Below are 23,999 nucleotides of genomic sequence, written 5' to 3' on the forward strand. Positions count from 1 at the left end.
ATCTCGACACTAAGTGCTTTGTTGTTCTTTTCCAAGTGTTTAAATAGAGAAGTAGGTTATCTTCCAGCTGAGAAAATGTGAAAGGGGACCACACAACTGTAAACAAGACGTGATAGTTTAAGTCAGGTGAACTAATTGCACGCTCTCCCACAATGTGTTTCTCAGCAGTCAGGCACGGCCTTTGTAACCAGCGGGAGGAATAAGGCAGGAGCTGGGTGAGGTGTCGCTGCATCTCTCAGCACTTTGCTGGTGCAAATGGTTTTTATTTGCTTGTTGCTTAGTGTGTTTTAATTGACAGAGGGTGGGAGGAGGCCTGCAGCAAAGCCGCCTGCACAGTGAAGCACACGGGGCAGTTCTGGAGGACAGGTGAGGCTGACCACGAGGTGACAGGGCGCAGCAAGGACGTGACACTCAGATGAGTAAGTAGCCCAGGAGCACGCTCTTATCTTGCGTCTTTTTTCCTTCAACGTCCCGTTATTCGTTTTGGCTGTCATCATACATCACCTGGGCCTCTGCTAAAACACCGTCAGGATCAGCTAGTTCAATCTAAATAAAAAGAATGGAAATCAATTATGCAGTGTAATTAAAGAGGCTTAAAGTTTATAGATATTGATTAACGTTAGCAGAGCGTCTCCCATGCAGCAGGACAGTAGTTTGTACCGCAACCTTTCAGTTACTAACTCAGAAACATCGCTGCACTTCCCTAATTTCATTACCATGTTGAACATCCATTTGTCTCCTTGGGGCAGCTCAGCATGGAGTGCTGCATTGATTCTCCTTTAACAAAAACACATTCCTGGGCAAAACTGGCTTTGGTTTGCAGCCTGTTGGATCTCGCCTGTAGTTCAGACAGTGAGTAATGAGCAGTAATGAGCATCAGTAAGTCACGTGAAAGCAGGAGTCCATGCCATCAAATAGGGTGCACGCAGATAATGCAGAGGGAAGCACTAAAGCCATGCCAGGAGCTTGTCATCTTGCTCAGACTTGCTTTGTATCCCCGTGCATGCTGGGGGCTTCACGTGTGTGTTCTCCCCAGCAGAAGACAGCCTTGCTTCACTAAGCCTTACAAAGCCTTCACTGCAGTAACTAGGACAGCGGGTGCTCCAAGGCTGCTCTGTTGTCCTTCCCCTCACTGCAGTTAGGGCCCTCTCAAACACGTCCTCCCATTGCTCATTTTCCTCGCAGGCTGTGAAAGGGAAGACAGCTGAGTTTTCCCTGACAGCTGCTACTGACAGTAATTTGACAAACGGTTTATGAAAACCTGCAGTCAGTTTTTCTCCTTTTATGTTTCTTCATTCCTATTCTGAGATCAATAAATCTCTCCCAGCTGAAAGCACAATAATGGCAGTGAGAGCTGATGCTTTCTTTTAGTTCATAAAACAAGGAAAACTGGGTCATAATTTGGTCTTCAAGGGAGTTAATCAAGCTGCTGGGCTCAAGCATCCTGCTTTAGCGGCTGTGAAACTCATCCTGTGCTCTGGGCTGAGCTGCCAAAGAGGCAGCTCTCAGGTGACCTTTGACAAACCATGTAAGGTAAAGATTTTTAGTTAGAGAAGCGCTGCTCTTTTTGCAAAATTGGGGTTGCTTTTCTCTGGTGAGTGTTTGATGTTTATTATTCTGTGCTGCTGTGAGTGTGCCTCAAACTTGGAGAAGGAACTGGCTGTCAAAAATGCTGAAGAGGACCTTACCGTAGAAAGCAGCTGTGAAAAAATTGGGAAATGAAGATGGAAGGAGCTGTGGGCCTCAGCAGGCTGTGCTTTGCCCAGTGCTAATTACTACAACCCTGCTCCTGAAGCAGAAGAAGGTAAAGCACTTCACTGGCTGTGAGGCCTGTGTTCCCTGTATTACTGGAAGAAAGCGACTGTGCGTGCCAAGCTGCGGTCATCGAAGGTGTTGCTGGTCAGCCCTCAGCTGAGAGCCCTCAGCTCTGCATTGCTGGGCTGCTCTCAGGGAATGGGGCAGTGGGGATGTTGGTGTGGGCACTGCCAGGTGCTGGGGAAGAGAGCAGGCACCAGGGTTCAACTGGTTTGGTGAGGTCTGGTCAGCCTTAGCCGTTGGGCTGGGAGAAGTTATTTGGTTTTGACAAATCCTGCTATTGTCTCCGTGGCTATTGTCTGCCAGCTGCCTGGCCCTGCGGACGTTCAGGTTGCTGTTAGCCAAAAGAGCTTGAGCACAGACCCTGAGGGTGACTGCCTGAGGAGAAAGCATGGCCCAGATAGGTACCATGAACTAACAAGTGCTGTTGGTGTAAACGTCATTAGCAAAAGCAGCATTTCCAAGCACTTACCTTTGGGATTGGATACCGAGTAGGGGCAGGAGCTTCATCTCTGCTAAAGTCGATCATAATCCCACATTTTGGTATATCTGCCACCCAGATGCCTTCAAGCAATTGTCCCTTTTCCAAGTAGAAGAATCTGCCTGGGCCGTGCTTCTTTCCATCTTTCCAGCCTCCTTCGTACCTATTATTATTTGCTGCAATCAAATACATGAACAGAGCATGAAATCCACCTGTGTTCATCAAGAGGCTAGGCAGGAAGCTGAGGCTATGTCAGAGGGGCTGCTGCCTGCACGGGGTGTGCTGCAGCACTCTGCTGTTCCCATTCATTGCTCACATCTGCTGCCCCACCAGAGGATCCCAGGGCTGCATTGCCTACTGCTGCACTGCTCTGCTCCGAGCTCCTGCGCTGCAGCTGCGGTGGTGGAGCAGCACCTTAATCCTGATTGTGCTCACCCTGCCAGGCACATGGCCAGGACGAGTGATTTAATCTGAGCTGCGGCTCGTTATGACCTCCGCTGGAGAACTCCTTTTTCTTTCACCATTGCAATGCTGCCGGCACGTGGGCACACTTCCAGCGGCCGAGCTGAATGTGTTCAGCTTATGGGTATGAAATAATCGCTCTGGCTAATTTTAACCAGAAGGAATCCAGCTCAGTGGGGTCCCGGGCTCTGCCTGGGGCTGCCAGGCTCCTGAGCAGTGCAGCAGCAGCTGCTAAGCCCAGAGGGTGTCTGGTTTGTAACAGGGAGGGTGGCTTAGATGGGAGCAAAGTGGGGCAGTTGAATGAGCCACCCCTGAAAGCGTGCGTTGGTGTCATCGGTATGAGCCATTGATCCAAAATAGATTTACAGCCAGCAGAGAAAGCATAGATGTGTACGCAATGTGCAGAGGGGGTCATGCTTGTTCCTCCTGGCTGCTTTGCTTTGCTAGTGATAAGCCTTGAGATTGCCTCCAAGAAAAAAATGGAGAGATTAATAATAATAATAATAACCCGCGGAGATGACGTTTCTTTACATGTCCCTGGAACGCGGTGTTTCATGCTGCGAAGTACTGGGATTCTTGGCTTTGGGGAAAAATGTTAAATCACTAGCAAAATAAAAGGAAAAAAATCCAAATATCTGTTTTCTGATGGGATTGCCCCCAACATTTCCAATCTGCGATACGCTGAAGTGTCATAGCTGGGAAGGGATTGTGTACCAGTGAACCCCTGCGTTCTCTCAATGTGAGCTAGTGTCGGAAGCACAAGAAGGGATGGAACGAGCCCAAAAAAAAACGGTTGTTTGTAATGTACTGGAGAATGGACTCTTTGGTATGCAGTAGCTAGAAAGCATGCCTGGCGATGCGCCTGCCTTGAAAACAGCGATTTGTTCTTCTCTGGCCCAACAATATATTATCTCTAACCCTAACCATCTCCGTCATTTAAATGTAAATCACAGCAAAAGCAAGCTTCCATGTGTGTGGCCTTAAGCATCACGCGCCCGCCCTTGCCCAGACTGCTGCCTCCAGCCCAGGGCCCCGAGAGAGGCACCAGACGGGGCAGCAGCCTCTGCCCCCCCACAGGGCTGCGCTGGGGATAAGGCAGCACCACCGCTCGTCTTGGAGGGAAGGACGGACACCGCTTGGTGTGCGTGGGTTTTACGCAGGGCCGGGCACGCTGGTACTCACGCAGGCGCAGCATCCCCTGCCCGCCCGGCCGGTCTGCCAGCCACTGCCCCTCGTAGATGGAGCCGTCTCCGTAGCACATCCGACCCCAGCCGCTTCTCAGCCCGCTGCTCCACTCGCCCTCGTAGCGCTCCCCGCTGGGGTAGAACATCGTCCCGTAGCCCTGCACAGTGCCAGAGGTGGTCACTTAGGAGCCTCTCGATCTAAAGGTGTTGGTGTTCAATTCTAAGACATTAATCTCTTGATACGCTGCTCCTTTGCTTACAGCTGTTAGATACAGCTGATGGCAGCCTAGCTCAGCCTCTGTTTACATGTCGCAGGAAATGAGAGGTGATGCTATGGGATTTTACCGACCAATTATCACATTCCCATAACAAAATCTCAGGTCTGTATCTTGGTGTATTGTTTTTGGCATGACTGCTGCTAATATTTAGCTAAAAGCAGGTTCTATTGGTATACAAACCTGGGGATGCATGACCTAAGTGACATGCCTCTCCCAGTGGGATGTGATGTCTCGTGGCAGAGCTGATGTCTCCTGCAGTCTGCAGCATCCCAGGCTCTGAGCCCCTTCCCAGCCCTGGGCAGACTAACAGTCTCCAGTGCCACTAGCAATGGATTTCGCTTCTGCTCCATCCATAGACACAAACAGCCCTCGCACCTCAGACCATCTCTCAGCTTGCTGCTGGTGGTACATCTGGTAAGCAAGCTTCTGAATTAAGCCCATTAAGTGTGTGTGAGCTGGAAACCCCAGGGAGGTGTTTATCTTGTGCCTGTGCTGGCCAGGTTAGAGACTTCCCTATAGTGGGGCATAATACCACTGATAAATATTTACATAGTATTAATGAGTGTTCCCATAGGAAGAAAGCAGTAATTTACCCTTGGGGGAAAAAAAAAAAAGTTCCATAAATACCTGCTCTTCAGAGCACTCATTCTATTAAGCTTCCTGGATGTAAAGGGGAAGATTTTGTAAAAGAAAAATAAATAAAAATACTGTTGTTTGGATGTCATTGTAAACGTTTTGCCAAAACTCAATCATCCAAAGTACATTCCCAGGGAATGAGGGAAGAAGCTCCTGCAAAGGGGCTCAAGCTGTAGAGCTGCACACCAATTAGAAGCATAAGAGGCTATTAATTTAATTTAGGAGTGGACGTGAAGGCAAACACAAGGTTTCCATTGGCAGATCAGAAAATCCTAAAAGGATTTTGCTCATAGGATTGCAGTTGTTTTTACCGGATGACTTCCTCGTTGTGCTTCCTGTAGAAAAGCTGGTGATTTATGTGACAGGCTTAACTCCCAAAATAACTTGTATTTTTTGCTTAATGTGCTGTAACACAGTACACAGCGCAGCACAGTGCTTGTAAGCTGGCTTTTCTTGCAGTGCTCGCAGTGCATGCTCTATGAGCAAGTTCCTCCTGCCGCTGGAAGCGCAGTAAGTGCTGGGGTCAGGACACACTCACGCACGGACGCATGGCCTTGCCCACCTGCACTGCAGGGGCTGGGGGCTGGCTGCTTCCTGCTCCAGTTGGAGCCTGTGGACTCCGCAGGGTGATGGGTGTCACCCCTGGAGCTTCCTGGGCTTTCTGGAGGGACAAGCCAAAGCTTAAAGCAAACCCAAGCCTGAAGGCTGGGGAGGGCAGGGAGATGGCTTTCCCACCAGGAGAGGGCTTCAGCACGAGCTCTTGCTTTCATTTTCTTGCTTCACATACTCATTTGCCACAAACCCTTTTGGACCTTCAGTCTGGGGGATGGGTGCCATTTGAAAAAAAACAAAACAAAACAAAAAACAGTTTTCTAAATGATTATTTTGCATATTTCAAGGCAGATGCAGAAAATCTCACTTACGCATTTCTTGTCGTTTATCCACCAGCCCGTATACACCTTCTGGTATTCCTTGGTCACGGGGTCAGGAATGCTGTATGAGCCGTACCCATCCCGCTTCCCAAACTTCCAGTCACCGCTGTAAATAGCACCGTTGTGCTTCCAGATCTGGGTGCCTTTACCTGTTTCAATCAACAGGAATTACAGGGAGGTGATCACGATGGGTAGGAGAAGACTCGATGCTAAATGATTATCCCAGAAGCCAGTGTGTTTCAGTGCTGGCAATGCAGCAGCATCCCTGCTTTTCTGGGCTGTGTCTGTGCACTGGGTCATGTTTTCCCTGCAACCTGTGCAGTGGGAGCCAAGAGGGCCCTGTCAGTGCGTGGAGCTGTCTGCAGCGTGCTGCTTTTAGAGCATTTGTGACATCCGTAGCCTAGATGTCTCAGTAACAGCCCTGCAGCTGAGTGTCCTCAGCAGCTCTTCATTACCTACTAGCAATATGTCTGAGAACATTTTGCATGGCATTATGTCGAACACGTGCTGTTGTACATGGGTGAACACATACAACCACGGACTGACTGCTCCCTGACACACTGAACTTTTCTCAAGACACCTACGTTGGTGCTTTTTCTCCAAATGATGGATCTTACCATGTTTCAAGTTGTCCAACCATTCTCCAGTATACTGATCCCCATTTACAGCATAGACTGTATGTCTTAATCCACATTTCTGTGCTTTCCTCTCCCATTCATGCCAGCGAGGCTCTGCAGCCCTGGGGTATTTTACAACAGGCATTGTGTTCCCAGCTGGAGAGGAAAACAAATGATTGTCAGAAATAATTAGGAAGAAATTACAAAAGCAGGTACTGGTAGAATGGTCTATTTGTAAGCTGTACTTTAACATGCACCAGAGCCAGAACTGAGGTCTGGGTTTGATATATATGTAAAGGTATGACAAACAGAAGGTATCTAAAAATACCTATGTACAAAACGGCTCTGTCTGAAAACAGGCTGGCAGCATGTTAGGAAATGCTAAAGAAGTGCCAGCAGGATGCGTACCTGCCAGAGGACAGGGACCCACGGGCAGACCCACAGGTCAGACCTGTCCTGGCACAGCGGGGACTCAGCCAAGCTCCTCCCTAGGGCTGCTCCTCTGCCTGCTCCATGCCAGGAGGTAGCGCCCATTAAGCAAACGGCAACGTGGTTTGTATTTCAGGAAATAACTCACTGCTAGGCAGTAAGCTAGCATCTTAGATTTTTCTTAAATCGGGTATCTCGGAAAACACTCACGCTTAGCTCCCCACTTGGTCATTCCAAAATTATTTAGAGCCTATCACTGCTAACAAAAATGGCATTTTGGAGTCCGTGACGATCCTTCTACCCCAATACGCAGCGGTGCTGTGGGCCGTGCTTCCTACCCTGCTCCTCACCAGTGGGGCTGGGCAGCAGCAGCGGGCAGCGAGCTCATTGTGAGCTCGGGGGGAAAATCCCCAGTGAGGCGGCAGCGCTCCAGGCAAGCCCACGCGCTGCGGGCACCCGGAGCTGGGCCCACGCTTTCCTACTCCCCGGCCCCAGCCGCCCCGCGGGCACCAACCTGCTCAGCGAGTGGCGCAGAGCGCGGCACCGAGTGCGGGCACCATCGCTGCGTCGCCATGGCAACCGCGCCAAACTCCTGCGCCAAGGGAGCAGGGAGCGCGGCCCGGCTGCGGGTGGCCCCGGGGAGCTCTAGGAAATGGAAGCTGAGTCCCAGCGGGTACGGGTGACTGCAGCAATCCGCAGGTACAACCGAGCACTGCGGAGACCGACCAAGTTAGGAAGTATTCGTACAAGAAATATGTTTTCTGCTGTTAAGAGTGAGATCGAGATGTTCGGGAAGGATTCGTTCCCGTTCGTTCACAACGTGTGTTCTGTTTTGTGCCGAGCCTAAGAATCGCCAGACACAATGGCTGCTGCGTTTTGCCATGGCAAAGTGCAGGGCTGCAGAGGAGGACGGGGATTTGTGGGGGAAATGAGGGAAACCCACGAGGGAGGAGAGAAGAACGCTTACTGCAGCCCCAGCATCACAGCCCTAATGACAAACACAGACGGGCCCCTCTGGAACAGCATCAGTTATCTGGAATCCTTCAGCCACTGTACTGCACTGCAGCTAACTCAGGATTTGTTGGTCACATTAATTACCTGATGCGGACAATTCCAGTGGTTGATTTTTAACAGTGCAGCTTGTTCAAGGGTTTTGAAAAGCAAGCCCAAACCGCGCATCACCCAACCACAGCTTCTGCCCAATGAAAGACACGTGTGTGCCTATGTTTGAAATCCAGTATGTATTTTAAACTGGTTTAGATGCAATAAAGAGAAGCAGATAACTAAGCAACCAATTAAAGTTCACAAATTGGTTTCTTAACCTTCCTAATGTTTGGAGAAAGCACAGAGGCAGATGTAAGCAAACCCAGCGGCAGCTGCAATAATGAACAAGCAAGCGTTGCATAGGAGAACTCAAGAGCCCAGCTCCTGTGCTCCAACTGTTGAACTGTTGATGGCCTCGGGCGGTCGGCCTGCCCTGCTGGCAGGGCATCAACTCACTGATGAGAGGGCTTCATATTAAAATACTTTCTATTATACTGTATTAAGAATCCTTTCTCTGAGTTCAGGCTTGGGCGGTAGCTCCAGTAGTGCCAAAGAGCAAACCGGGCAACGGGAGCTGCGCGGGGAAACGTGGCCAGGGCTCGGCCATCCGTGGAGCAAGGCCACAGGGCATACCCTGGGCTTTAATTTTTTTTCTTTATTCAGTTTAAAAAGTAAGATTTTATTTTGTTGCTGCTATTAAATAAACCCAAGGGACCCCGGTGCTCGGCAACATCTGAAACCAATCATTTCTGCAATAAAAGGAGACAGCTGCTCTGAGCTGAGATTGCTCTCACAAAGCTGAGGGAACCACCAAAGTGAAATGCCCAAACCAACTGAAAACTGTCAGAGTCAATAATTTAAGTTTATTCTGGGAACTCTGTAGAATAAATAGAGGAAAACATTTAGAGAAACATATGCTGGAATTCTTTAAAGGTGAAGAATGTGACAACAACATACTGTGAATGCAGGATGCTCAGATGTGTGTTTGACTGCTGCTATATTCAACTTAAAACCCAGAGGAAGAGGTGGGAGGGTCTTGGACTGTAACCAAACGTGTGTCAGGTTTGCCCAAATGAGCACAGAGTGGGTGCAGCACTGAGAGCTTTTCCCCACGGATGTTTGTAAGTGTTCTTACGAACAGGATTTAGGCGATGTTGAAGGTTTGAGACACAAATTCCATTGGCTGATTCTTGCTTTGACAGCCTTGCAGGAATGCATTTCTTCCCCTCCCTTCCCCTGTTTGCTGTGAGCAGCTCTCTCAAGATAAAACAAGTGTTGCTTTTACATGCAAACAATCTAAAGTAAGATCTGGAGGTTATCTGAGATGTTCAAGTACTTGCATATCCATGCAAAGCGAAATGTTCACTAGAAAGCTGCTGCAGCTGATGCCTAGCAGATAGCCTTCCCCCCAGGATTTCCTTTGCTGCAGATTTGCAGTTAATTGTCTCTACCTGAGTACCTGTGACACCTGCATTCCAATGCGGGATTCCGATGTCGGTCAGAGGTCACCCAAAGCAGAGAATGACTTGCTGTGCAACTGGACAGTGCCCTGCAGGACCCTGCACGCTGTTTTAAAACACGCAGGTCACACTATGATGACGAAGGCAAAAGAAAATTGGCCATACTTGAGATAATGCCTCGCTTGTTCCAAATCCTTCACCGAGGAATAAATCCCGATCACAAGCTGAGATCAGCAGTACCAATTCCCCATTGAAATGAGTTAGAATATTTTATTTTTCATGGCTTACTGTCACCTGATGGTAGAATTTGTATTTTATCCTTTCCTGTTTGCACTGCTGGAAAGAATCGATATTTCCAGGACAAAGGAAAAGAATCTAAGGAAGCAGTCAGCGATCACAAGAGAACAGAATGAATGCAGCCTGCGTCTGGAAGGCCAAAGGAAGGAGCTCCCATTTGGCTATATATATGAGTACACGTACTCAAACAAAATTTAACATCAAAAGAACAGACACAATTGCTGTGATCTTTAACTTGAATTATTAACTCAATTTCTTTGATATGTTTTCTGGCCGTGACGGCTGATGACCTGAGGACTATTAAAGCAAAGGCAAAACAGATTTTCTACTTGTAGATTTGCTTTTCAAAGGTCCTAGAAGAAAGGCCTGCCATTAAAAAAGACGGAAAGTTAGAGTCGCGAGATACCTAAAAACCTGAAAATATTGAGATTATGCAAACAGCTCTAATCTGCCAGGAGATGGGAAGAGATCACGAGTGACTCCGAAACCTTTTGCAGCAGCGCAACGCCGAACTCCTTCAGGCCGAGCCGCGCAGGCCGCTCCTCACGAGCCCGCCAACCGCCGTTACCTCAGGGGGGCGCGCGGCGCACGGAGGGGAGGGGCGGGGAGGGGCGGGGCGGGCCGCGCTGTCTCGTGTTGTCTCGCGCCGCCTCAGCGCCGCGCCCAGCCCCGCGCGATGACGTCAGCGGCGCACGTGGCCGCCGGGCCGTGCCGCGGGCTCGCGCCGTTCTTGTCCCGCCGGCCCAGCGGCTCGCGCCGCGCCACGCCGCATTGCGCCGCGCCATGAGGGTGCAGCTGGAGCGGTGCTGCGGGGAGTGGCGGGAGCTGGAGGAGGAGTTCCGGCAGCTGCAGGTGAGGCGCGGCGCGGGGGCGGCTCCCGCACGCCGAGGGGGCCCCGAGCCCTTTAGGGGTCGCGGCGCCGCGGGCGGACGCGTGCCGTGGGGATGGAGCGCCGCGGGCTCGGGTGCGCTACGTCCCTCCGAGGGCCGCCGGCTTCGTTCCGAGCAGTCCGGCGTAAAACGCGGCGAAATAGCGGGGTTTGTCCCCGGCCCGCCGCGCCGCGCTGCTGGCGGCCGCCGGTGGGTGGTGCCGAAGCGGCACTGAGCGGCCGTAGCGCGGTCTCCCCGAAGCCCCGCTCTCCGGGCCGGTCGGGCCGCTCTCCCGCCGCTTTCCTCCGCAGGAGCGTGCCCCGGCTCTCCGAGCGTCCTCGCGGCTCCAGCAGCTCCACGAGGATGACGCGGGGCGGGAGGCCCGGCTCGGTGCAGGAGCGCCGTGCATCCGGAGCTGCGAGGAGCCGCGAGCGAACCGTAGCCCAGCCCCCGTGCTCCTGTAGCCGTTCCAGCACCTGTGTCGGGTCCTGCTTTCCGTGCGCTCCTGCGCTGTCTCGTACTCGGTAACTGCGCGGCCAGCTCTGGGGCAGGGGCTGGAAAAACGCCAGTTGCTCTGAGCTCTTAAATCCGGGGCAGCGATGCCTCCGTTCCCCGGTGCGCGGGACCTCTGCCTTTCAGTGCGTGCTTCCTACGTGGGGGGGGCTGTGGCCAAACCTGGCCCTCCGGAATGTGCCTGGTCTGCGGGTTGTCTGTTAGCAGAAAGGCAGGGCTCCCTGGGCTGCCTGCGGGTCCCGTTCTTGTGCAGCCCCTGCTCTTGATGAACAAATAGCTTCACTAGCAAATGCGATGTTCTTCGAGATATCAGTGTCACTTTTAAGTCGTTGTCCTGATGCTTTTGGCTAGAGGTCGAATTTACCAGTTCTCACTTTGCGTGTTTGCATCTCCAATAAATACTTCAGTGCTTGTTTGATGATCAGCTCCTTGCCCCTTTTAACCAGCCTTTGACAATACGCTGTTGCATGATGCCCGGGGATGCAGAACGAGTTACTGTGCAACCCAGCGAGCCCCAGAGTGCTGCCAGTTCTCAGCAAAGCTGAACCAGTGGCGGGCGCTGCGGTACCTGGACGCGGTTCGGTTGGTTATGAAGGTTCTCGGATCGGATTGTGGAGTTGTACCGCTCCTGTAAATAATGAACAGGAGAGCGCAGATCTGTTTAGTATGGTCTTAGCACTGCATTTATGCTTCAGGAAAACCAGTGGTAATGTTCTGTGGTTGTTACCTGAGATGTGCTAGGAGATAAAGGGAAAAGCCAGTTAACCCCTGCATTGCCTCCTCAACACTGACTCTGCAAACTCTGCCTTCTGAGTTGTTATAGCTCTTACAGTTTATTTTTCTCCTTGAACCAGAGCTAACGAAATTCTGTGTGACAGCAGGGGGTCTGGCTTGCAGAGGGGCCCGAAGCAACTTGTGGCATGCCCAGATAGGTGCTGAACTTGTGTGGGTTTGTTTGTGGTGTGAAATCCACATCAGCTTTATTTGCTAACCAAGCCCTTGTGCACCTTGCTGCCATCTCCAAGCGGGTTGAACACAGGATCCAGTACCTCCTGGGCCTGCTGCATCCTTCCTTCTGCTGGGTGAGCTGGGGCTGGGTTCCCAGTGTGCTGGAGGAAGCAGCAGGCACCAGTGTGGCTGTGCTGGAGCAGGAGGTGGTAGGGCTTGTCTAAATGCCTGGGTTTTGGTTGTGGTGATTCCTGTGGTTTCCCCTTGGGGCCTCATCTCCTTTCCTCTTTTTTGCCAGATTGAATCTGGCTGGGAGATGAGAGTTCCTGCAGTTTTTTCACATGTTCGATGGGGATGATTTGGGATCAAACCAGAGAATGAGGGCTTTGTTACAGGGTGCGCTAGGAACAAGTTGCTCCCCAGTGGTGAAGGCTCGTTAGAAAGCGGAGATGAGGTGAATGCAGAGAAGATGCTCTTCTTCTTGCAGGAATTTTGTTAGTGTCTGTTCAAGCTGGTTTGGTTATATCCCCTTGGTTTTCTGTCTCTAATGGAGCAGCACAGGAACACCTGTCCCCCCCCAGGTGCCTCTTGGCTCCCAAACACCAGGCTTGCTTCCCTCAGATGTGAGGACCAAATACCATAACCCAGAAGGGCTCGTCCTACCAAACCTCTCTTTTTCTCATGTAGGAAACGCACAAAGTTTACAGACAGAAACTGGAGGAAGTCACCAGCTTGCAGACAGCTTGCAGCAGCTCCATACACCGGCAGAAGAAGACATTAAGGGACCTGAAGCACAGCCTGCAACGGTAACAGAGGTCTGAAGGGTGGAGGAGGCAGGGATGGGATGTTTCTGCTTCCCAAACAACAGAAATGTTTGGATTTTTAGCAGTTCAATATGTAGTCTACATTATGGTGGCAGTTGTACTCCATATAATCTTAAGTTACCTCCTTTGTTGCAGCCAGGTAAAATGTTTGTAACCACATGAGAGACCAAGTCCTATAAATAAAGAAGATCCAGTAAATCTTTGAGGGAGCCTGAATGGATTTGCGTCTTTGTAGTAGGTCTGCTATGGTGTGGGACTGTACGGCTGTTGGTCTGCATGTTTTGCCAGGTGAGCAAGGCTTTGCTCCATAAGCTGGGCTGGCAGGTCAGCAGCAGTCTGTGAACCTGGAGGTGTAACCACCCCAGGTGGATTTATAGGAAGGAACTGTCCCTGGCTGCTCGGCTGCTTGCTGAATTCCTTGTGTGCAGCTCCCAAGCAATGTTGCTTGCTAACCCCGCTGCTCTGTTTTACATGAATTGGTAACGCTGCAGTTCGGCAGTAAATCATCAGTTGTGGTTTTTTGTTACAACCTGAAATGTCTTACACCTGAATAGCTGCAGCATCAGTGAAAACCTCTTGCAGGGTTGGGCCTGGCTGAGACTTCTTAACAAGTGTTGTATCTCATCCCTCTTAGGGCTATGGGGTAAAATTTGGGGTCCCCAGGAGGGCTCTCAAGGACGCAGTGTGATGCGTCTGCTCTCTGTAGTCTTTTCTTTTTGTGTGTGTTGTGCATGGTGGTGGTGTCCGCAGGCAGCCAGCTTGGGGGTTTTGGAGAGCTGGTTGCTGCAAACGTAGCTTATAAATCCCTTCTCTGCAGGAAGAGCGGCAGTGGTGCCAGGTAGGGTCATGCAGAGCCCTCCTCTCACTCAGTACTGCCCAGCTGCACTCCCTGCCCTTCCTAAAATACCCAATTTCAGCAGAGGGAAAGCAGCAAGAAAAATGACCCAGAGGTCCCTTCCCCACCTCGCTGTCCTCTGTCCAAGCTACTGTTTGTTGATTATGCAGGGGCTGCATTGACCTTTCAGTTTAAATGTTTGACATGCTTTCACTGGTGGCTCTGGAGGGTGCATGAGGTCATTTCTTCTTGTTTTTGAAGGCTGTACAGTGAGCTTTTGTCTTTTGTGAGAAGTTTATGGGATCTTGGTAGAGGCAAGGGAGCTTTGGATGCTATAAGGGCAGTGTCTGAGACGTATACAAACTACCCAAAGTGAAAGGAGCTCCTACAAAACTGGCACAATGTGCTTGAAGTGCTTCGTTTTGGAAGAGGTACAGAGTCCTGTCACTGAGCTGGGGTGAGAGAAGCTGGTTTGTAAACCAGCCACTTGAAATAACCTGCAATGAAATAAAATCCTTGCTAAGCCAAATGTTGCTATGGAAAAACAAGAGAGAACTGCACCATGGCATATGTTAGCTTTCTAACAGTGTGCATTTTATGACAAAGTTGCTATCCTTTAAATAAAAGGAGGCAAAAACATAAAGGAAAACTTTCTTTCTGTGTTTTTGCAGGTGCAAGCCCAGAGCTACTCCTGAAGAATTTGCTCTTATAGAGCAGATCAGCACCCAGATCAAAGAGAGGCAAAATGCCTTCTTCGACATGGAAGCCTACTTGCCAAAGAAAAACGGGTACGTGCTTCGTCAGGAGAGGCATGCGCTCTAGGAAAGCTGATTTCTAAGTGTTCACAGTGGTGTTCTTCCCAAAGGACAATGCGTGTATTGAAGAAATACATGTAAAACTGGATTAGTCATAGATCTCTTGCTGAGCTGCTGTGTCAGTTGTACACAGAATTCATTAGCTGGAAGTGTATGTAAATGTACTGTGTAGGCACAGACAGGTTTTCTTGATAAAATAAAACTGCACTGGCAAGAGAAGACTTCACTGTGAAACAGTGAATTGTGCTCTGTGCTAATTTTTTAAAGGCTAAATCAGTATGGGGTTTTCCCCCTTCCTGTTTAGTTTTCTTCCTCTCAAATAGTGCTTCCAGCTGACTTAAAATTTGTACTTTTGCTTCAAGTGGGGGTTGCTAGGACGGATTTGGTTCAGTTGTCAAGGGCTGTGCAGCCCTGGCGGTCAGGAGGTGCTGATGCTGAGTAAACTGAGCCAAGTGACTTGATTTCTACCCTTGATTCCTTTGCTTTCCCCTTCCCGAGTCTGCATTTTCCATGTCTGTACGGTGAGCTGAGCTTTTTGGGTGGAAACAATCTGCAGTGGGGAAGTGATGTGAAATCAAGAAGCCAGTAAAAGTGGCTGCAGCATTGCAGGTGGAGTGATCTGTTGGAAACTTTTCTTCTAATTTCTGTATGTTATGTATTTTTGGTTTCTGACATCTCGCCCTTTGGCCATAGCACAGAAAAGAGACTGGAAAATGAAACCTTCCTCTTCTTGGAAATGCTGCCTGAACTTTCTGCATTTAAATCCTCTTCTTTAGTCTGTATCGCCAGTTTGCTTCAATTAAAAACCTACAGCAAAATGTGGGTTGGGCAGATAAAATTGTTTCTTAAGCTCTGATGTGTGTTAGCCTGAGGTGTTCGTAGTAAATACGTGGGTCTGTTGTTGTTTTTTTGTCTTCCAGTTTGTACTTAAATCTGGTGCTGGGAAACGTGAATGTAACCCTCCTGAGTAACCAAGCAAAGTGAGTGTTTCCATGCACGTGCATGTGGGGGGTTAGCAGTGGGTATGTGCTGAAGTCTGGAGACAGGAATGGTTTTCTCTTACATCTGACTTCTTGTCTTTTGGTTTGGCTTGTGGATTGCATCTGGTTTGAAAAAAATGAAGCCATGTTCCAGTAGAATATCTGTTTGCACCCACTGATATGTGACATTTCCTGCTCTGTGCTTTTTTGCATTCCAGGTTCGCCTACAAAGATGAGTATGAAAAGTTCAAGCTTTATCTCACGATTATCTTGTTACTCGGGGCTGTGGCCTGCAGGTTTATTCTTCACTACAGGTAAGACTGCATTTTTTTTTAGCTTTGACCAAGTATTTTGAATAAAAATCTAGTAGATTAGAACCTAATTTGAACTAGAGATTGTGAGAGACAGGCTTTGGCAATATTTAAGCTTGAAATAGTTGTGCTTCCCCAGCAGGAGATCATCTTTTGCTGTTCTTCAGAGCAGGCAGAGCACGTGTTTTAGCTGCTTGCTTTTTCTTGTTTAATATTTTAGGAGTTTGTTATAACCAAGAGAAAGTCCAACATGATCATTTGTTTTTCTCTTGTTGCCCTGTGCTTGAAGAAGAGAAGTTTGTTTTGTTTGCAAGTTGTCCTAGACGGGCATCAGCACCGTGCAACCACCACACGAGAGCATTTTCATCAAATAGTCACATCTAAAATGTAATGTCTAGGTCACGACCATGTATCTGAGCACCAGGAAGCCTCCCCTGTTCAGTTTTGCTTAGAAAACCAGCAAGGTGTTTTAGCTGGACCCTTCCATTCAGGTCTCTGGATCGTACCAGGGATTGATGCTGTCATGTACAGAGGCTGCCCCAGATCCCCATGGCTTTGGGGCGCTGCAGATGGGAAACAAATACTCTTTTACACTGAGAGTGTAGTGCTCTTCTGTTCTTTTAGTTGATTGGATTGATATAGATCTCATTGAATCTCCTCACTGAATTAGTCTGGAAATGCCTGTCTAAATTGGATCATCTGGTGCTTCCATGGTGCTTTCTCTCCTTCAGATGGGATTAATGTCATCTCTGTGTACCTGCTTATTGGCTCAAGACCTGCAGTGTTACATCACAGGGCACTTCCAGAGTAAAGGACTGAGCGGGGAAGTGCTGCTGATACATACAGCTCTGCACTTGGATTAGAGATGCCCAGGACTGGACTTTGTGTCCGTGGCCCCACTTAGGCTTGTTTTCATTCACACAAGGGAATGGAGGAAAAATGGGGATTTTTGAAATATGTTATTATAATTAACAGACTTTCTTATTACTGTGCTCTTTTTATTTTTTTTAACAGGGTGACAGATGAAGTGTTTAACTTTCTGTTAGTGTGGTATTACTGCACACTGACGATACGGGAAAGCATTCTCATTAGCAATGGATCAAGGTACTGTGCCACTTGCAAAAACTATTTAAAGCATGAAATGTCCTTAAAAGAAAAACAAGCAAGAAAAGCAGATTCAGTTTGGCACTGAATTCCAACAAATCCAAGATGCTGACTCCTCTATGCAGGGGCTGTTGTCCCTGTCCCCCTCCCCAGTTTCTTCCAAGGGCAGGTGTGGCCATCTGAGGTTAGGGCAGAGAGGAGAAAATACAGTTTCTAAAAGTCTGTAACTTCTTTGTTGGAAGTTTTGGATGGTTTTGATAGCTATGAGTTAGTTGTAGGTGTGATCTTGGATTTCAGCGTGTTTTCAGTGAAATGACCAATACCAACTTTGAGCCTTTTCTTGCCTATAGTGTTGCCTGTATGTACGTTGGTATGCTGGCACACGCTCACCGCTCACGGGAAGGAGCCAAATCACTGCTGTGTGCCGTGCGGCCAGCGTGACTGCCCTGCCGGTCACTGTGCTGTGTCCTGGAGCATTTGACTAATTACAGTTGTGTTAAAGGAAAACTGGTGGTTAAGAGTAGATAATTGTATAAGTAGATGGCAGTGCAAGTTGAGTGCTGGGAGAAGTAAACTGAAAGACAATCCTCTGACCTCGTTTCTTGATGATACCTTAAGTAAGAGTATCCTAAATTACTCTTTTGTCTGGATGGTCGGTCCTATTCTGTTGGATTTTGCCACTCAGCTTGCCACTTATGCAATGTATGGGGTTACTGAGTGCACTCTGAGCATTATTAGAGCAGGAGAATGCTGGAAGGGGATTTCCTTTCCCCTAAGGCTGTTACCTGGTTTAGTTGCACAGCCTCATGTGCAACTGTTGAAGGGCTTGGGCACTCCTCTACCTGGCTTCATGCCTGGGGAGGCGGGGCTGGTGATGGTTTGAGGACCACTGGGTGCAGGTGAACCCAGAGTCCTTGTCCTGGCTGTGAAGAGTGATAAATCATCTACTCTGCCTCTTGCCTTTACTCCAGGAGAGCTCAGAGGAGTTTATTGAATTTGTACTTCTGTAGCTTAACCTGGAATCTGGTGGTAGACTTTAGCAATAACCTGATGGTTGCATGTCCCCAGTTCTCATCGTCCAGATAGGCTGGCACAGGGCATGGGGAAACCGCAGCAATCGCCTCATCTCTTCCCAGGCGTGATGAGTCTGCATGCGGGTTTGCTGCTGGGTGAGTGGCTGCCGCTGCAACATTTGCAGCTCCCTGTTGCATTAATTAATTAGGCTTCTAATATCTCATTTTCTACCTTTCAAGCAATCAGCATTGTGTTGGTCCAGCTTTCTGCATGCGTTCCTGCTCTGAACGCTGCATAGATGACTTGTATGCTCCTTAGTAACTTAGCAGCTCAGGGCTCCTTATTCCAGCCAGTCAACTTCCTCTCCAAAATCAGTGTGCGTAGCCAATTTCTTCCTTAATCTCCTCTAAGCAGAGGTTGGAGGGAGCATTCTGGGGAGTCTTTTCTTGGCAAAGCACGTGTCTGGTATCAGTCCTGGGGAGTAGCCAGGATAGAGATGGATTGGCAGCAGCCAGTGTGTTCCATCCAGCCTGGGGCATTTGTGAATGAAAATGATTTCTGATCAGTTCTCTGGCATTACAGTCCCTGCCCACTGAAAACAAGTGAGGCATCTTGCCACCGGCCGTGGAGCTTGAGGCCATGCAGGTGTGTGAGAGCTGAGCATGGTAAGCTCCACGAGATTCAAAAGGCAAGAGTCTACAAGGATGGAAAGTGGCTTGCCTGCTGCCAGCAGAGAAACTCTGAACCCAGGCTTGTTGCAGCCACAGAATTGGCTCACAGCTACTTAGTGCTATCTAGGTGCTTAATGTTCCAGAGCTTTGGTTGGTGGCACCACTCTGTTGGCTTACTTTCCAAAACAGTGCCATCCCTGAGGCATTTCTTCTCTTCTTGATCCCGCCTCACTACAGCCCTTTCCTGCTTTACTGTAATTTTCTGAGCTTTCTGCAGCATTCATGTCTGAAAAGAAACAGCGACCTAACAGAGGACTCGGAAACTTCACTTATTTGCATGGCACAAGAAAAAAAAAAAGGGGATGTAGGCCAAAAAAAAAAACTTGTGTGTTAGTCACTGCAATACCTCGTGCTCTGGCACCTGCTCAGGATGAGCCTCAGTCCTGTGCCTCGCTCCAGCCATCCCAGATTTGTAACCCAGTCATGGAGCTGGAATGGTGCCTTTCAGCTCCTGCCCCTCTGCTCCCAGTGTCCCTGCCCAGCACTTTTCTTGTATGTGTGCTGTCTTCGTGGCTTTGTGCTGGGGGAAAAAAACAGGGGTGTACCAGTGGGTGGGCTGTCTGGGGTCCTCACTGCAGGGAGCGCATGGGCAGTGTGGGCTGCCTTGGCCACCCCTTTGTGGTTTCCCTTTGCTGCCACCAGTTTTATTTTTAGCTTGTTTGAGCTAGGCCACCTATTTATCCACGATCCAGTCAGGATCAATTTTTGTCTTTAAGTTGTTAACATTTATATTTCTCATCTAACTCGTATGTTTTTCTGTTAAGGATCAAAGGCTGGTGGGTGTCTCATCACTATGTCTCCACATTCCTGTCTGGAGTAATGTTAACATGGTGAGTTAGCCCTGCCCTGCTTGAGGTGCTTCCAAGTGTTTGTGTCACCTGAGCACATTAATCCATGTGACCACGTAGCTGTGTCTGCACTGGCACATACAAAGAATCAAACTTGTCTGATCAAATGGAGCAAACAAGCAGCGCTTTGCTTATAGAATGAATTCTGCCTTATACCTCAGTACCTAAACCAGGTGTGAAGCAAAAAATGCAATTTACATTCCAACAGATGATGGTATCGGTCAGACAACACAGCGGTGCACTGTGTATGTGATGCCTACGTGACCCACTTCAACTTTGACATGTCAGTTAATAATTTGTTTTAAAACAACACGTTTTTTGTTGCTGACTCTCTAAGGAGATCATACAGGGGCTGGAGCAAAAGTTCATGTGTTCTGGACTACAGTTAAGATAAGGAACACAAGCACTGATGCTCTATGGCTTAGATTTGTGATGCAGACCCAGCTGAATGGCTTTAATCATTATCTGGAGGAAACTGCAATAGGCAAATCAATAAGAGGGGGCAGCTGAAGCAATCAGATCCACTCATGCCACCCAGAGTGGGGTAATGGATGGGCAGAGTGTTACAAGTGGTGATGTGTGCCTGTAGCATGCTTTCTGGATTCCCAGAAGGGGTGGAGTGGGCTGGCTGTCAGCTGCTTATTTCATTTACTAATGGGATCCTTGGCTGACAAGGGGAAGGGCACTGTATTGTATGGTTTTTATCAAATAAATACGTTTCTTCTGTATTTTGCTTTCAGGCCAGATGGACTCATGTATCAAATGTTTCGCAGTCAGTTTTTAGCATTTTCAATATTTCAGAGTGAGTATATCTTACCTTGGTGTTTCATGAGATAAAATAGTTTTCTATGTTGTGTGCTTAGAAAAAAATACTTCCATTTGTTAAATACTAGAATCTGAAATGGCACATATATAAACAGTGTCATACAACTACAAATATACAGTGTGCAATCTAAACAATAACTTAATGCTATTGGATTAAACATGGTTAAAATAGTTTGTGTTGGCTATTCAGAAGTATTATAAACATATCAGTAATGCTTTCTCTCTTTCTCTAGGTTGTGTTCAGTTCCTACAATATTATTATCAAAGGGGCTGCCTTTATAGGCTCCGTGCTTTGGGGGAGAGAAACCACCTGGACCTTACAGTTGGTGAGGCTGCCTGCAATACTTTGTTTGCAAAACTTCTATCAGGCAGATGGGGCAGGTTTTAAAGGCAGTGATACAGGGGTGGCTTTGTGGCCTTCAGAAGGAGAGCTTTGCACAGCTGTTATCCACTTTCCTGCCACTTCTAGGACAAAGGGAGGAATGGGAGCGAGGCTTTTATCTTCTTCCTTGAGTCCTGTGGGTTGGAAACAGAGGGCTCTGACTTCCATCAGCTCTTCAGAGCATTAAGATGGAGGTATCGGCTCCATCTTCATCCTCCTCCCATGACCGCACCTTTGAGACTTTATTTTAACCCAACTAGTTATTACTGAACAGGACAGGAATAGTCCTTATGGGGTGATCTTGTTGAGATGAGCTGCAGCTACAGTCCTGTCTTATCTATGCTAACTCTCTCTTCCCTGTTAACCTTTTCCAGAAGGATTTCAGTCCTGGATGTGGCGGGGGCTGACGTTTCTTCTTCCCTTCTTGTTCTTTGGACATGTAAGTTGGGCTGTCCCATTCCCTCCTGTGCTGTGTGGGGCCTGGGGAGGGCATGCTGATGGTGCTGTGCTTCTTGCAGTTACATGGTGCTTTGGATCATGCCTATCTGGCAAACATTTCTAAATTTTTAATAGTAATGATTTTTTTTTTCTTCTTAGTTCTGGCAGCTATATAATGCAATCACACTTTTTGGATTGTCCAGGCATAAGGAGTGCAAAGAATGGCAGGTGAGTATTGGTTCAGCTCAGAAAAAACATGTAGCAGAGGGGGAGAGGGACATTTTGACCATGTCCTTAAAGATATTTGGCTATCTGGATTTAATTATTTGATTTCTCTGTCTATGAGAGTCCAACAATGTTGAGTGGCAGTAAGTTCAAAAACAAACCATGCTGTAGTATTGCTACTGAGATGATCGTAATCCAGATGTGTTTCCTATTAACTCACAGCACTAGATGTGTGGGTGTGTATTTGTCCCCTGTCTTCTTTCCTGACGTGCTAACAGATCTCTGAACTTGCCAACCAGCAGCTAGTTTAAAGATGGCAAAGATAGTACCCCTGCCCCAATTCATCTGACCCGTAACACTCAACTTTTCCCCCCTCCTTCCTCCTCAGGTTTGTGTGCTGGCTTTCACATTTCTGCTGCTCTTCCTTGGGAACTTCCTCACTACTCTCAAAGTGGTGCACACTAAGCTGCAGAAGAACAAAGACAAAATGAAGAAACTGTGAACCCTGCAGGGGGTGCTGGGTGCCAGCTCTGGAGCTCGCTGTCCCTGTGCGCACAGCATTGGGCAGAGCCTCCTTAACTGCTGCTATGTGTGAACGGACTGTGAAGAACTCATCTGTCCCGTGTTTGGTGAAGGATGTGGACTCCTCCAGCACAGACTCAGCATTATGCAAGCATGGCTCTCCAGTCTGCAGTCCTGCTATTTATGTATATTTAATACCAAACGTGTTTGCATTTGGTTTTTCTGTATATATAGCAGCATGCACCTGCTCGGCAAAAAGCCAGCATTGGGAGAATGTGGGATCTACTGTAATTCCGGTCCTGGAATGATATTTAACACTTTCCAGTTTTATTATTTAAACTCCAGTATTGAATTTTGCAAAGCTTTATGAACACTCCAGGTTGATCAGTAATACAGACTGAATGCTGTCTTAAAAAGCATTTGTTTAAGACATTTTCAGTGGCAATACTAACCTGTGTGTACTGTGAAAAAATGCCCATCTTTGTACCATACTGCTGCTATATACACTTTTAAGAAGCTATTTAAAGAGAAATCTTCTTAAAAACAAGCAAGCAAAACCAGTTGTTAAATGGCAGGGAATTCTGCTAGCCCTCTTCCAGAGGGATCAGGTAATCTGTTCAAGCCTGGAAAAGACTTATAATAAACCATACAATATGCAGCTGCTTCAGCCCCTTTTTAGTAACAAACACAGCGCCCTTTGGGTTGTCTTTTGAGACACAGTTTTTCCTGAAAATGCTCTTGATCAGTGGCAATAAGTGTAGTTGCGCTTCAGGTCCTATTTTCAGTTTTTGTGGTTTTTTTTTTAACTCCAGTGCTGTTCTGAAAGGTGAAGACAGGCAAGTAGAAGTATTAAATATTTTCATTAGATACTGGTTGTTAAGAGAATGTAAACACTTGTTCAGAACGATGGCTGAGAACAAAGACTCCCACCTTGCTTAACTCCTTGTGCTTCTTAAACTCACTCAGCTGAATAAGCTTGTTCAAGTGCTTTAACATCTGTACCTCCTGAGCTGCAGTGCTGTGAGCTGCTGCATGCAGTGTGCTTCTCTGCTGTGCCAGCTTCCTTGGAGCTAGCACAAGGCCTGACCTGGGGAAGTGGCTTTGGCAGAATGATTTGAGAATTATGCCCATCTCCCAGTAAGCATGCTCATGAAGAAATGCTTATGCACTATAGACTTTAAATGTTCCAGCAGTTATTTTGTTGCTGCAAGGCTAGTAAATTTACCCTTACAGTGTCATCGTCAAGTGGGCACGAACAATAAATTGCAATTTGCATATTTTGAACAACTTTCACTCTAGCTGGGCTGTATCTTGCTACATTAACTTTTGACTTCTGCACACTGTGTGAGGTTGGTTTTTTCCTTCTGTCTCTGAACTCTCCATTTATGAAATGTAAATTCTTTTATTTTGAGAGCAGTGCTGGAACCTGGCAGATGTGAGCAGCAGACTTGGTACTCCAGGGGTGAGGGAGCCCTGTGTATAGCAAGTAACTTGAATTCTGCAGCGTGAGAAACTGGGATTATAAAAGCGAGGAAAGATTCCAGACGTGGTGCTGAGGGTAAATGTGGTAACTTTCAGTGTGGTGGTATTTCAAGCTTACTGGGTAAGGTGATGTGTGTTTTTTATTTTGTTTTTTAATCTTCTATTTTAAGCTTGTAGGGATTCATAGACCTTTGCTGATTCACTGTTGTAAATGAGAGCTTAGATTTCAAGGATCAAGGTTTTATCCTGCATGTAAAATAATAATAATGGCTCATTCCAAAACAGTTTTTCACAAGTTGGTCATGTTTTCACCAGCAGAGGTGTGAAACCTGTATGATGTGTCGTTACCAGGCTCTACATTGAAGTGTTTTCTCGTAACAGGCACCTGGCATGCACTGCCCAAGCTTCCTGGCAAAATATTGTCACTGTTATGCAAGACAGAATTATGGAATCACAGAAAATCATAGCAGTCCTGTGTATTCTCCCTTAGGATGGGCAGTAGTTAGCCTTAGAAAGAAAACTTCTAATGGTTGTACTGCAGAAACCTTCACCCTCACAGGTGTGGCTCGTGATGACTCCAGACTAGTGACTGCTCCTGAAACCTGAGATCTCACTGCAGGAGAATGTGCAAAAGAGCTAGGAGGTTCAAGGCACATGCACTAGGTTGTTCAGTGGGAACATCCACGATCCTTACACAC

At 47.9% G+C, this 23,999-nt stretch overlaps 2 protein-coding genes across 4 annotated transcripts; one reads left to right on the top strand and one right to left on the bottom strand.

The window, feature by feature from the left end:
• On the bottom strand, positions 243 to 10,237 carry MORN3 (MORN repeat containing 3). 3 transcript variants are annotated; one of them, XM_021413320.1, is made up of 6 exons: positions 10,124 to 10,237; positions 6,406 to 6,561; positions 5,780 to 5,937; positions 3,941 to 4,100; positions 2,288 to 2,472; positions 243 to 546 (listed from the first exon to the last, which is right to left on the bottom strand). In XM_021413320.1, exons 2-6 carry the CDS (start codon positions 6,548 to 6,550, stop codon positions 475 to 477), a joined length of 720 nt encoding a protein of 239 aa, XP_021268995.1. In that variant the 5' UTR covers positions 6,551 to 6,561; positions 10,124 to 10,237; the 3' UTR covers positions 243 to 474. The 3 variants fall into 3 exon arrangements, with proteins under 3 accessions (XP_021268995.1, XP_021268994.1, XP_021268993.1); XM_021413319.1 differs by lacking the exon at positions 10,124 to 10,237 and adding an exon at positions 7,349 to 7,484; XM_021413318.1 differs by lacking the exon at positions 10,124 to 10,237 and adding an exon at positions 7,045 to 7,178.
• TMEM120B (transmembrane protein 120B) lies at positions 10,300 to 23,525 on the top strand. Its single transcript, XM_021413317.1, has 12 exons — positions 10,300 to 10,487; positions 12,653 to 12,771; positions 14,296 to 14,412; positions 15,360 to 15,419; positions 15,638 to 15,733; positions 16,745 to 16,834; positions 19,344 to 19,409; positions 20,168 to 20,229; positions 20,486 to 20,578; positions 21,009 to 21,073; positions 21,232 to 21,300; positions 21,686 to 23,525. The coding sequence occupies exons 1-12, from the start codon at positions 10,419 to 10,421 to the stop codon at positions 21,797 to 21,799; spliced, it is 1,020 nt and encodes a 339-aa protein (XP_021268992.1). The 5' UTR covers positions 10,300 to 10,418; the 3' UTR covers positions 21,800 to 23,525.

Source organism: Numida meleagris, chromosome 14, assembly GCF_002078875.1.
Source record: "Numida meleagris isolate 19003 breed g44 Domestic line chromosome 14, NumMel1.0, whole genome shotgun sequence".
NCBI lineage: Eukaryota > Metazoa > Chordata > Aves > Galliformes > Numididae > Numida > Numida meleagris.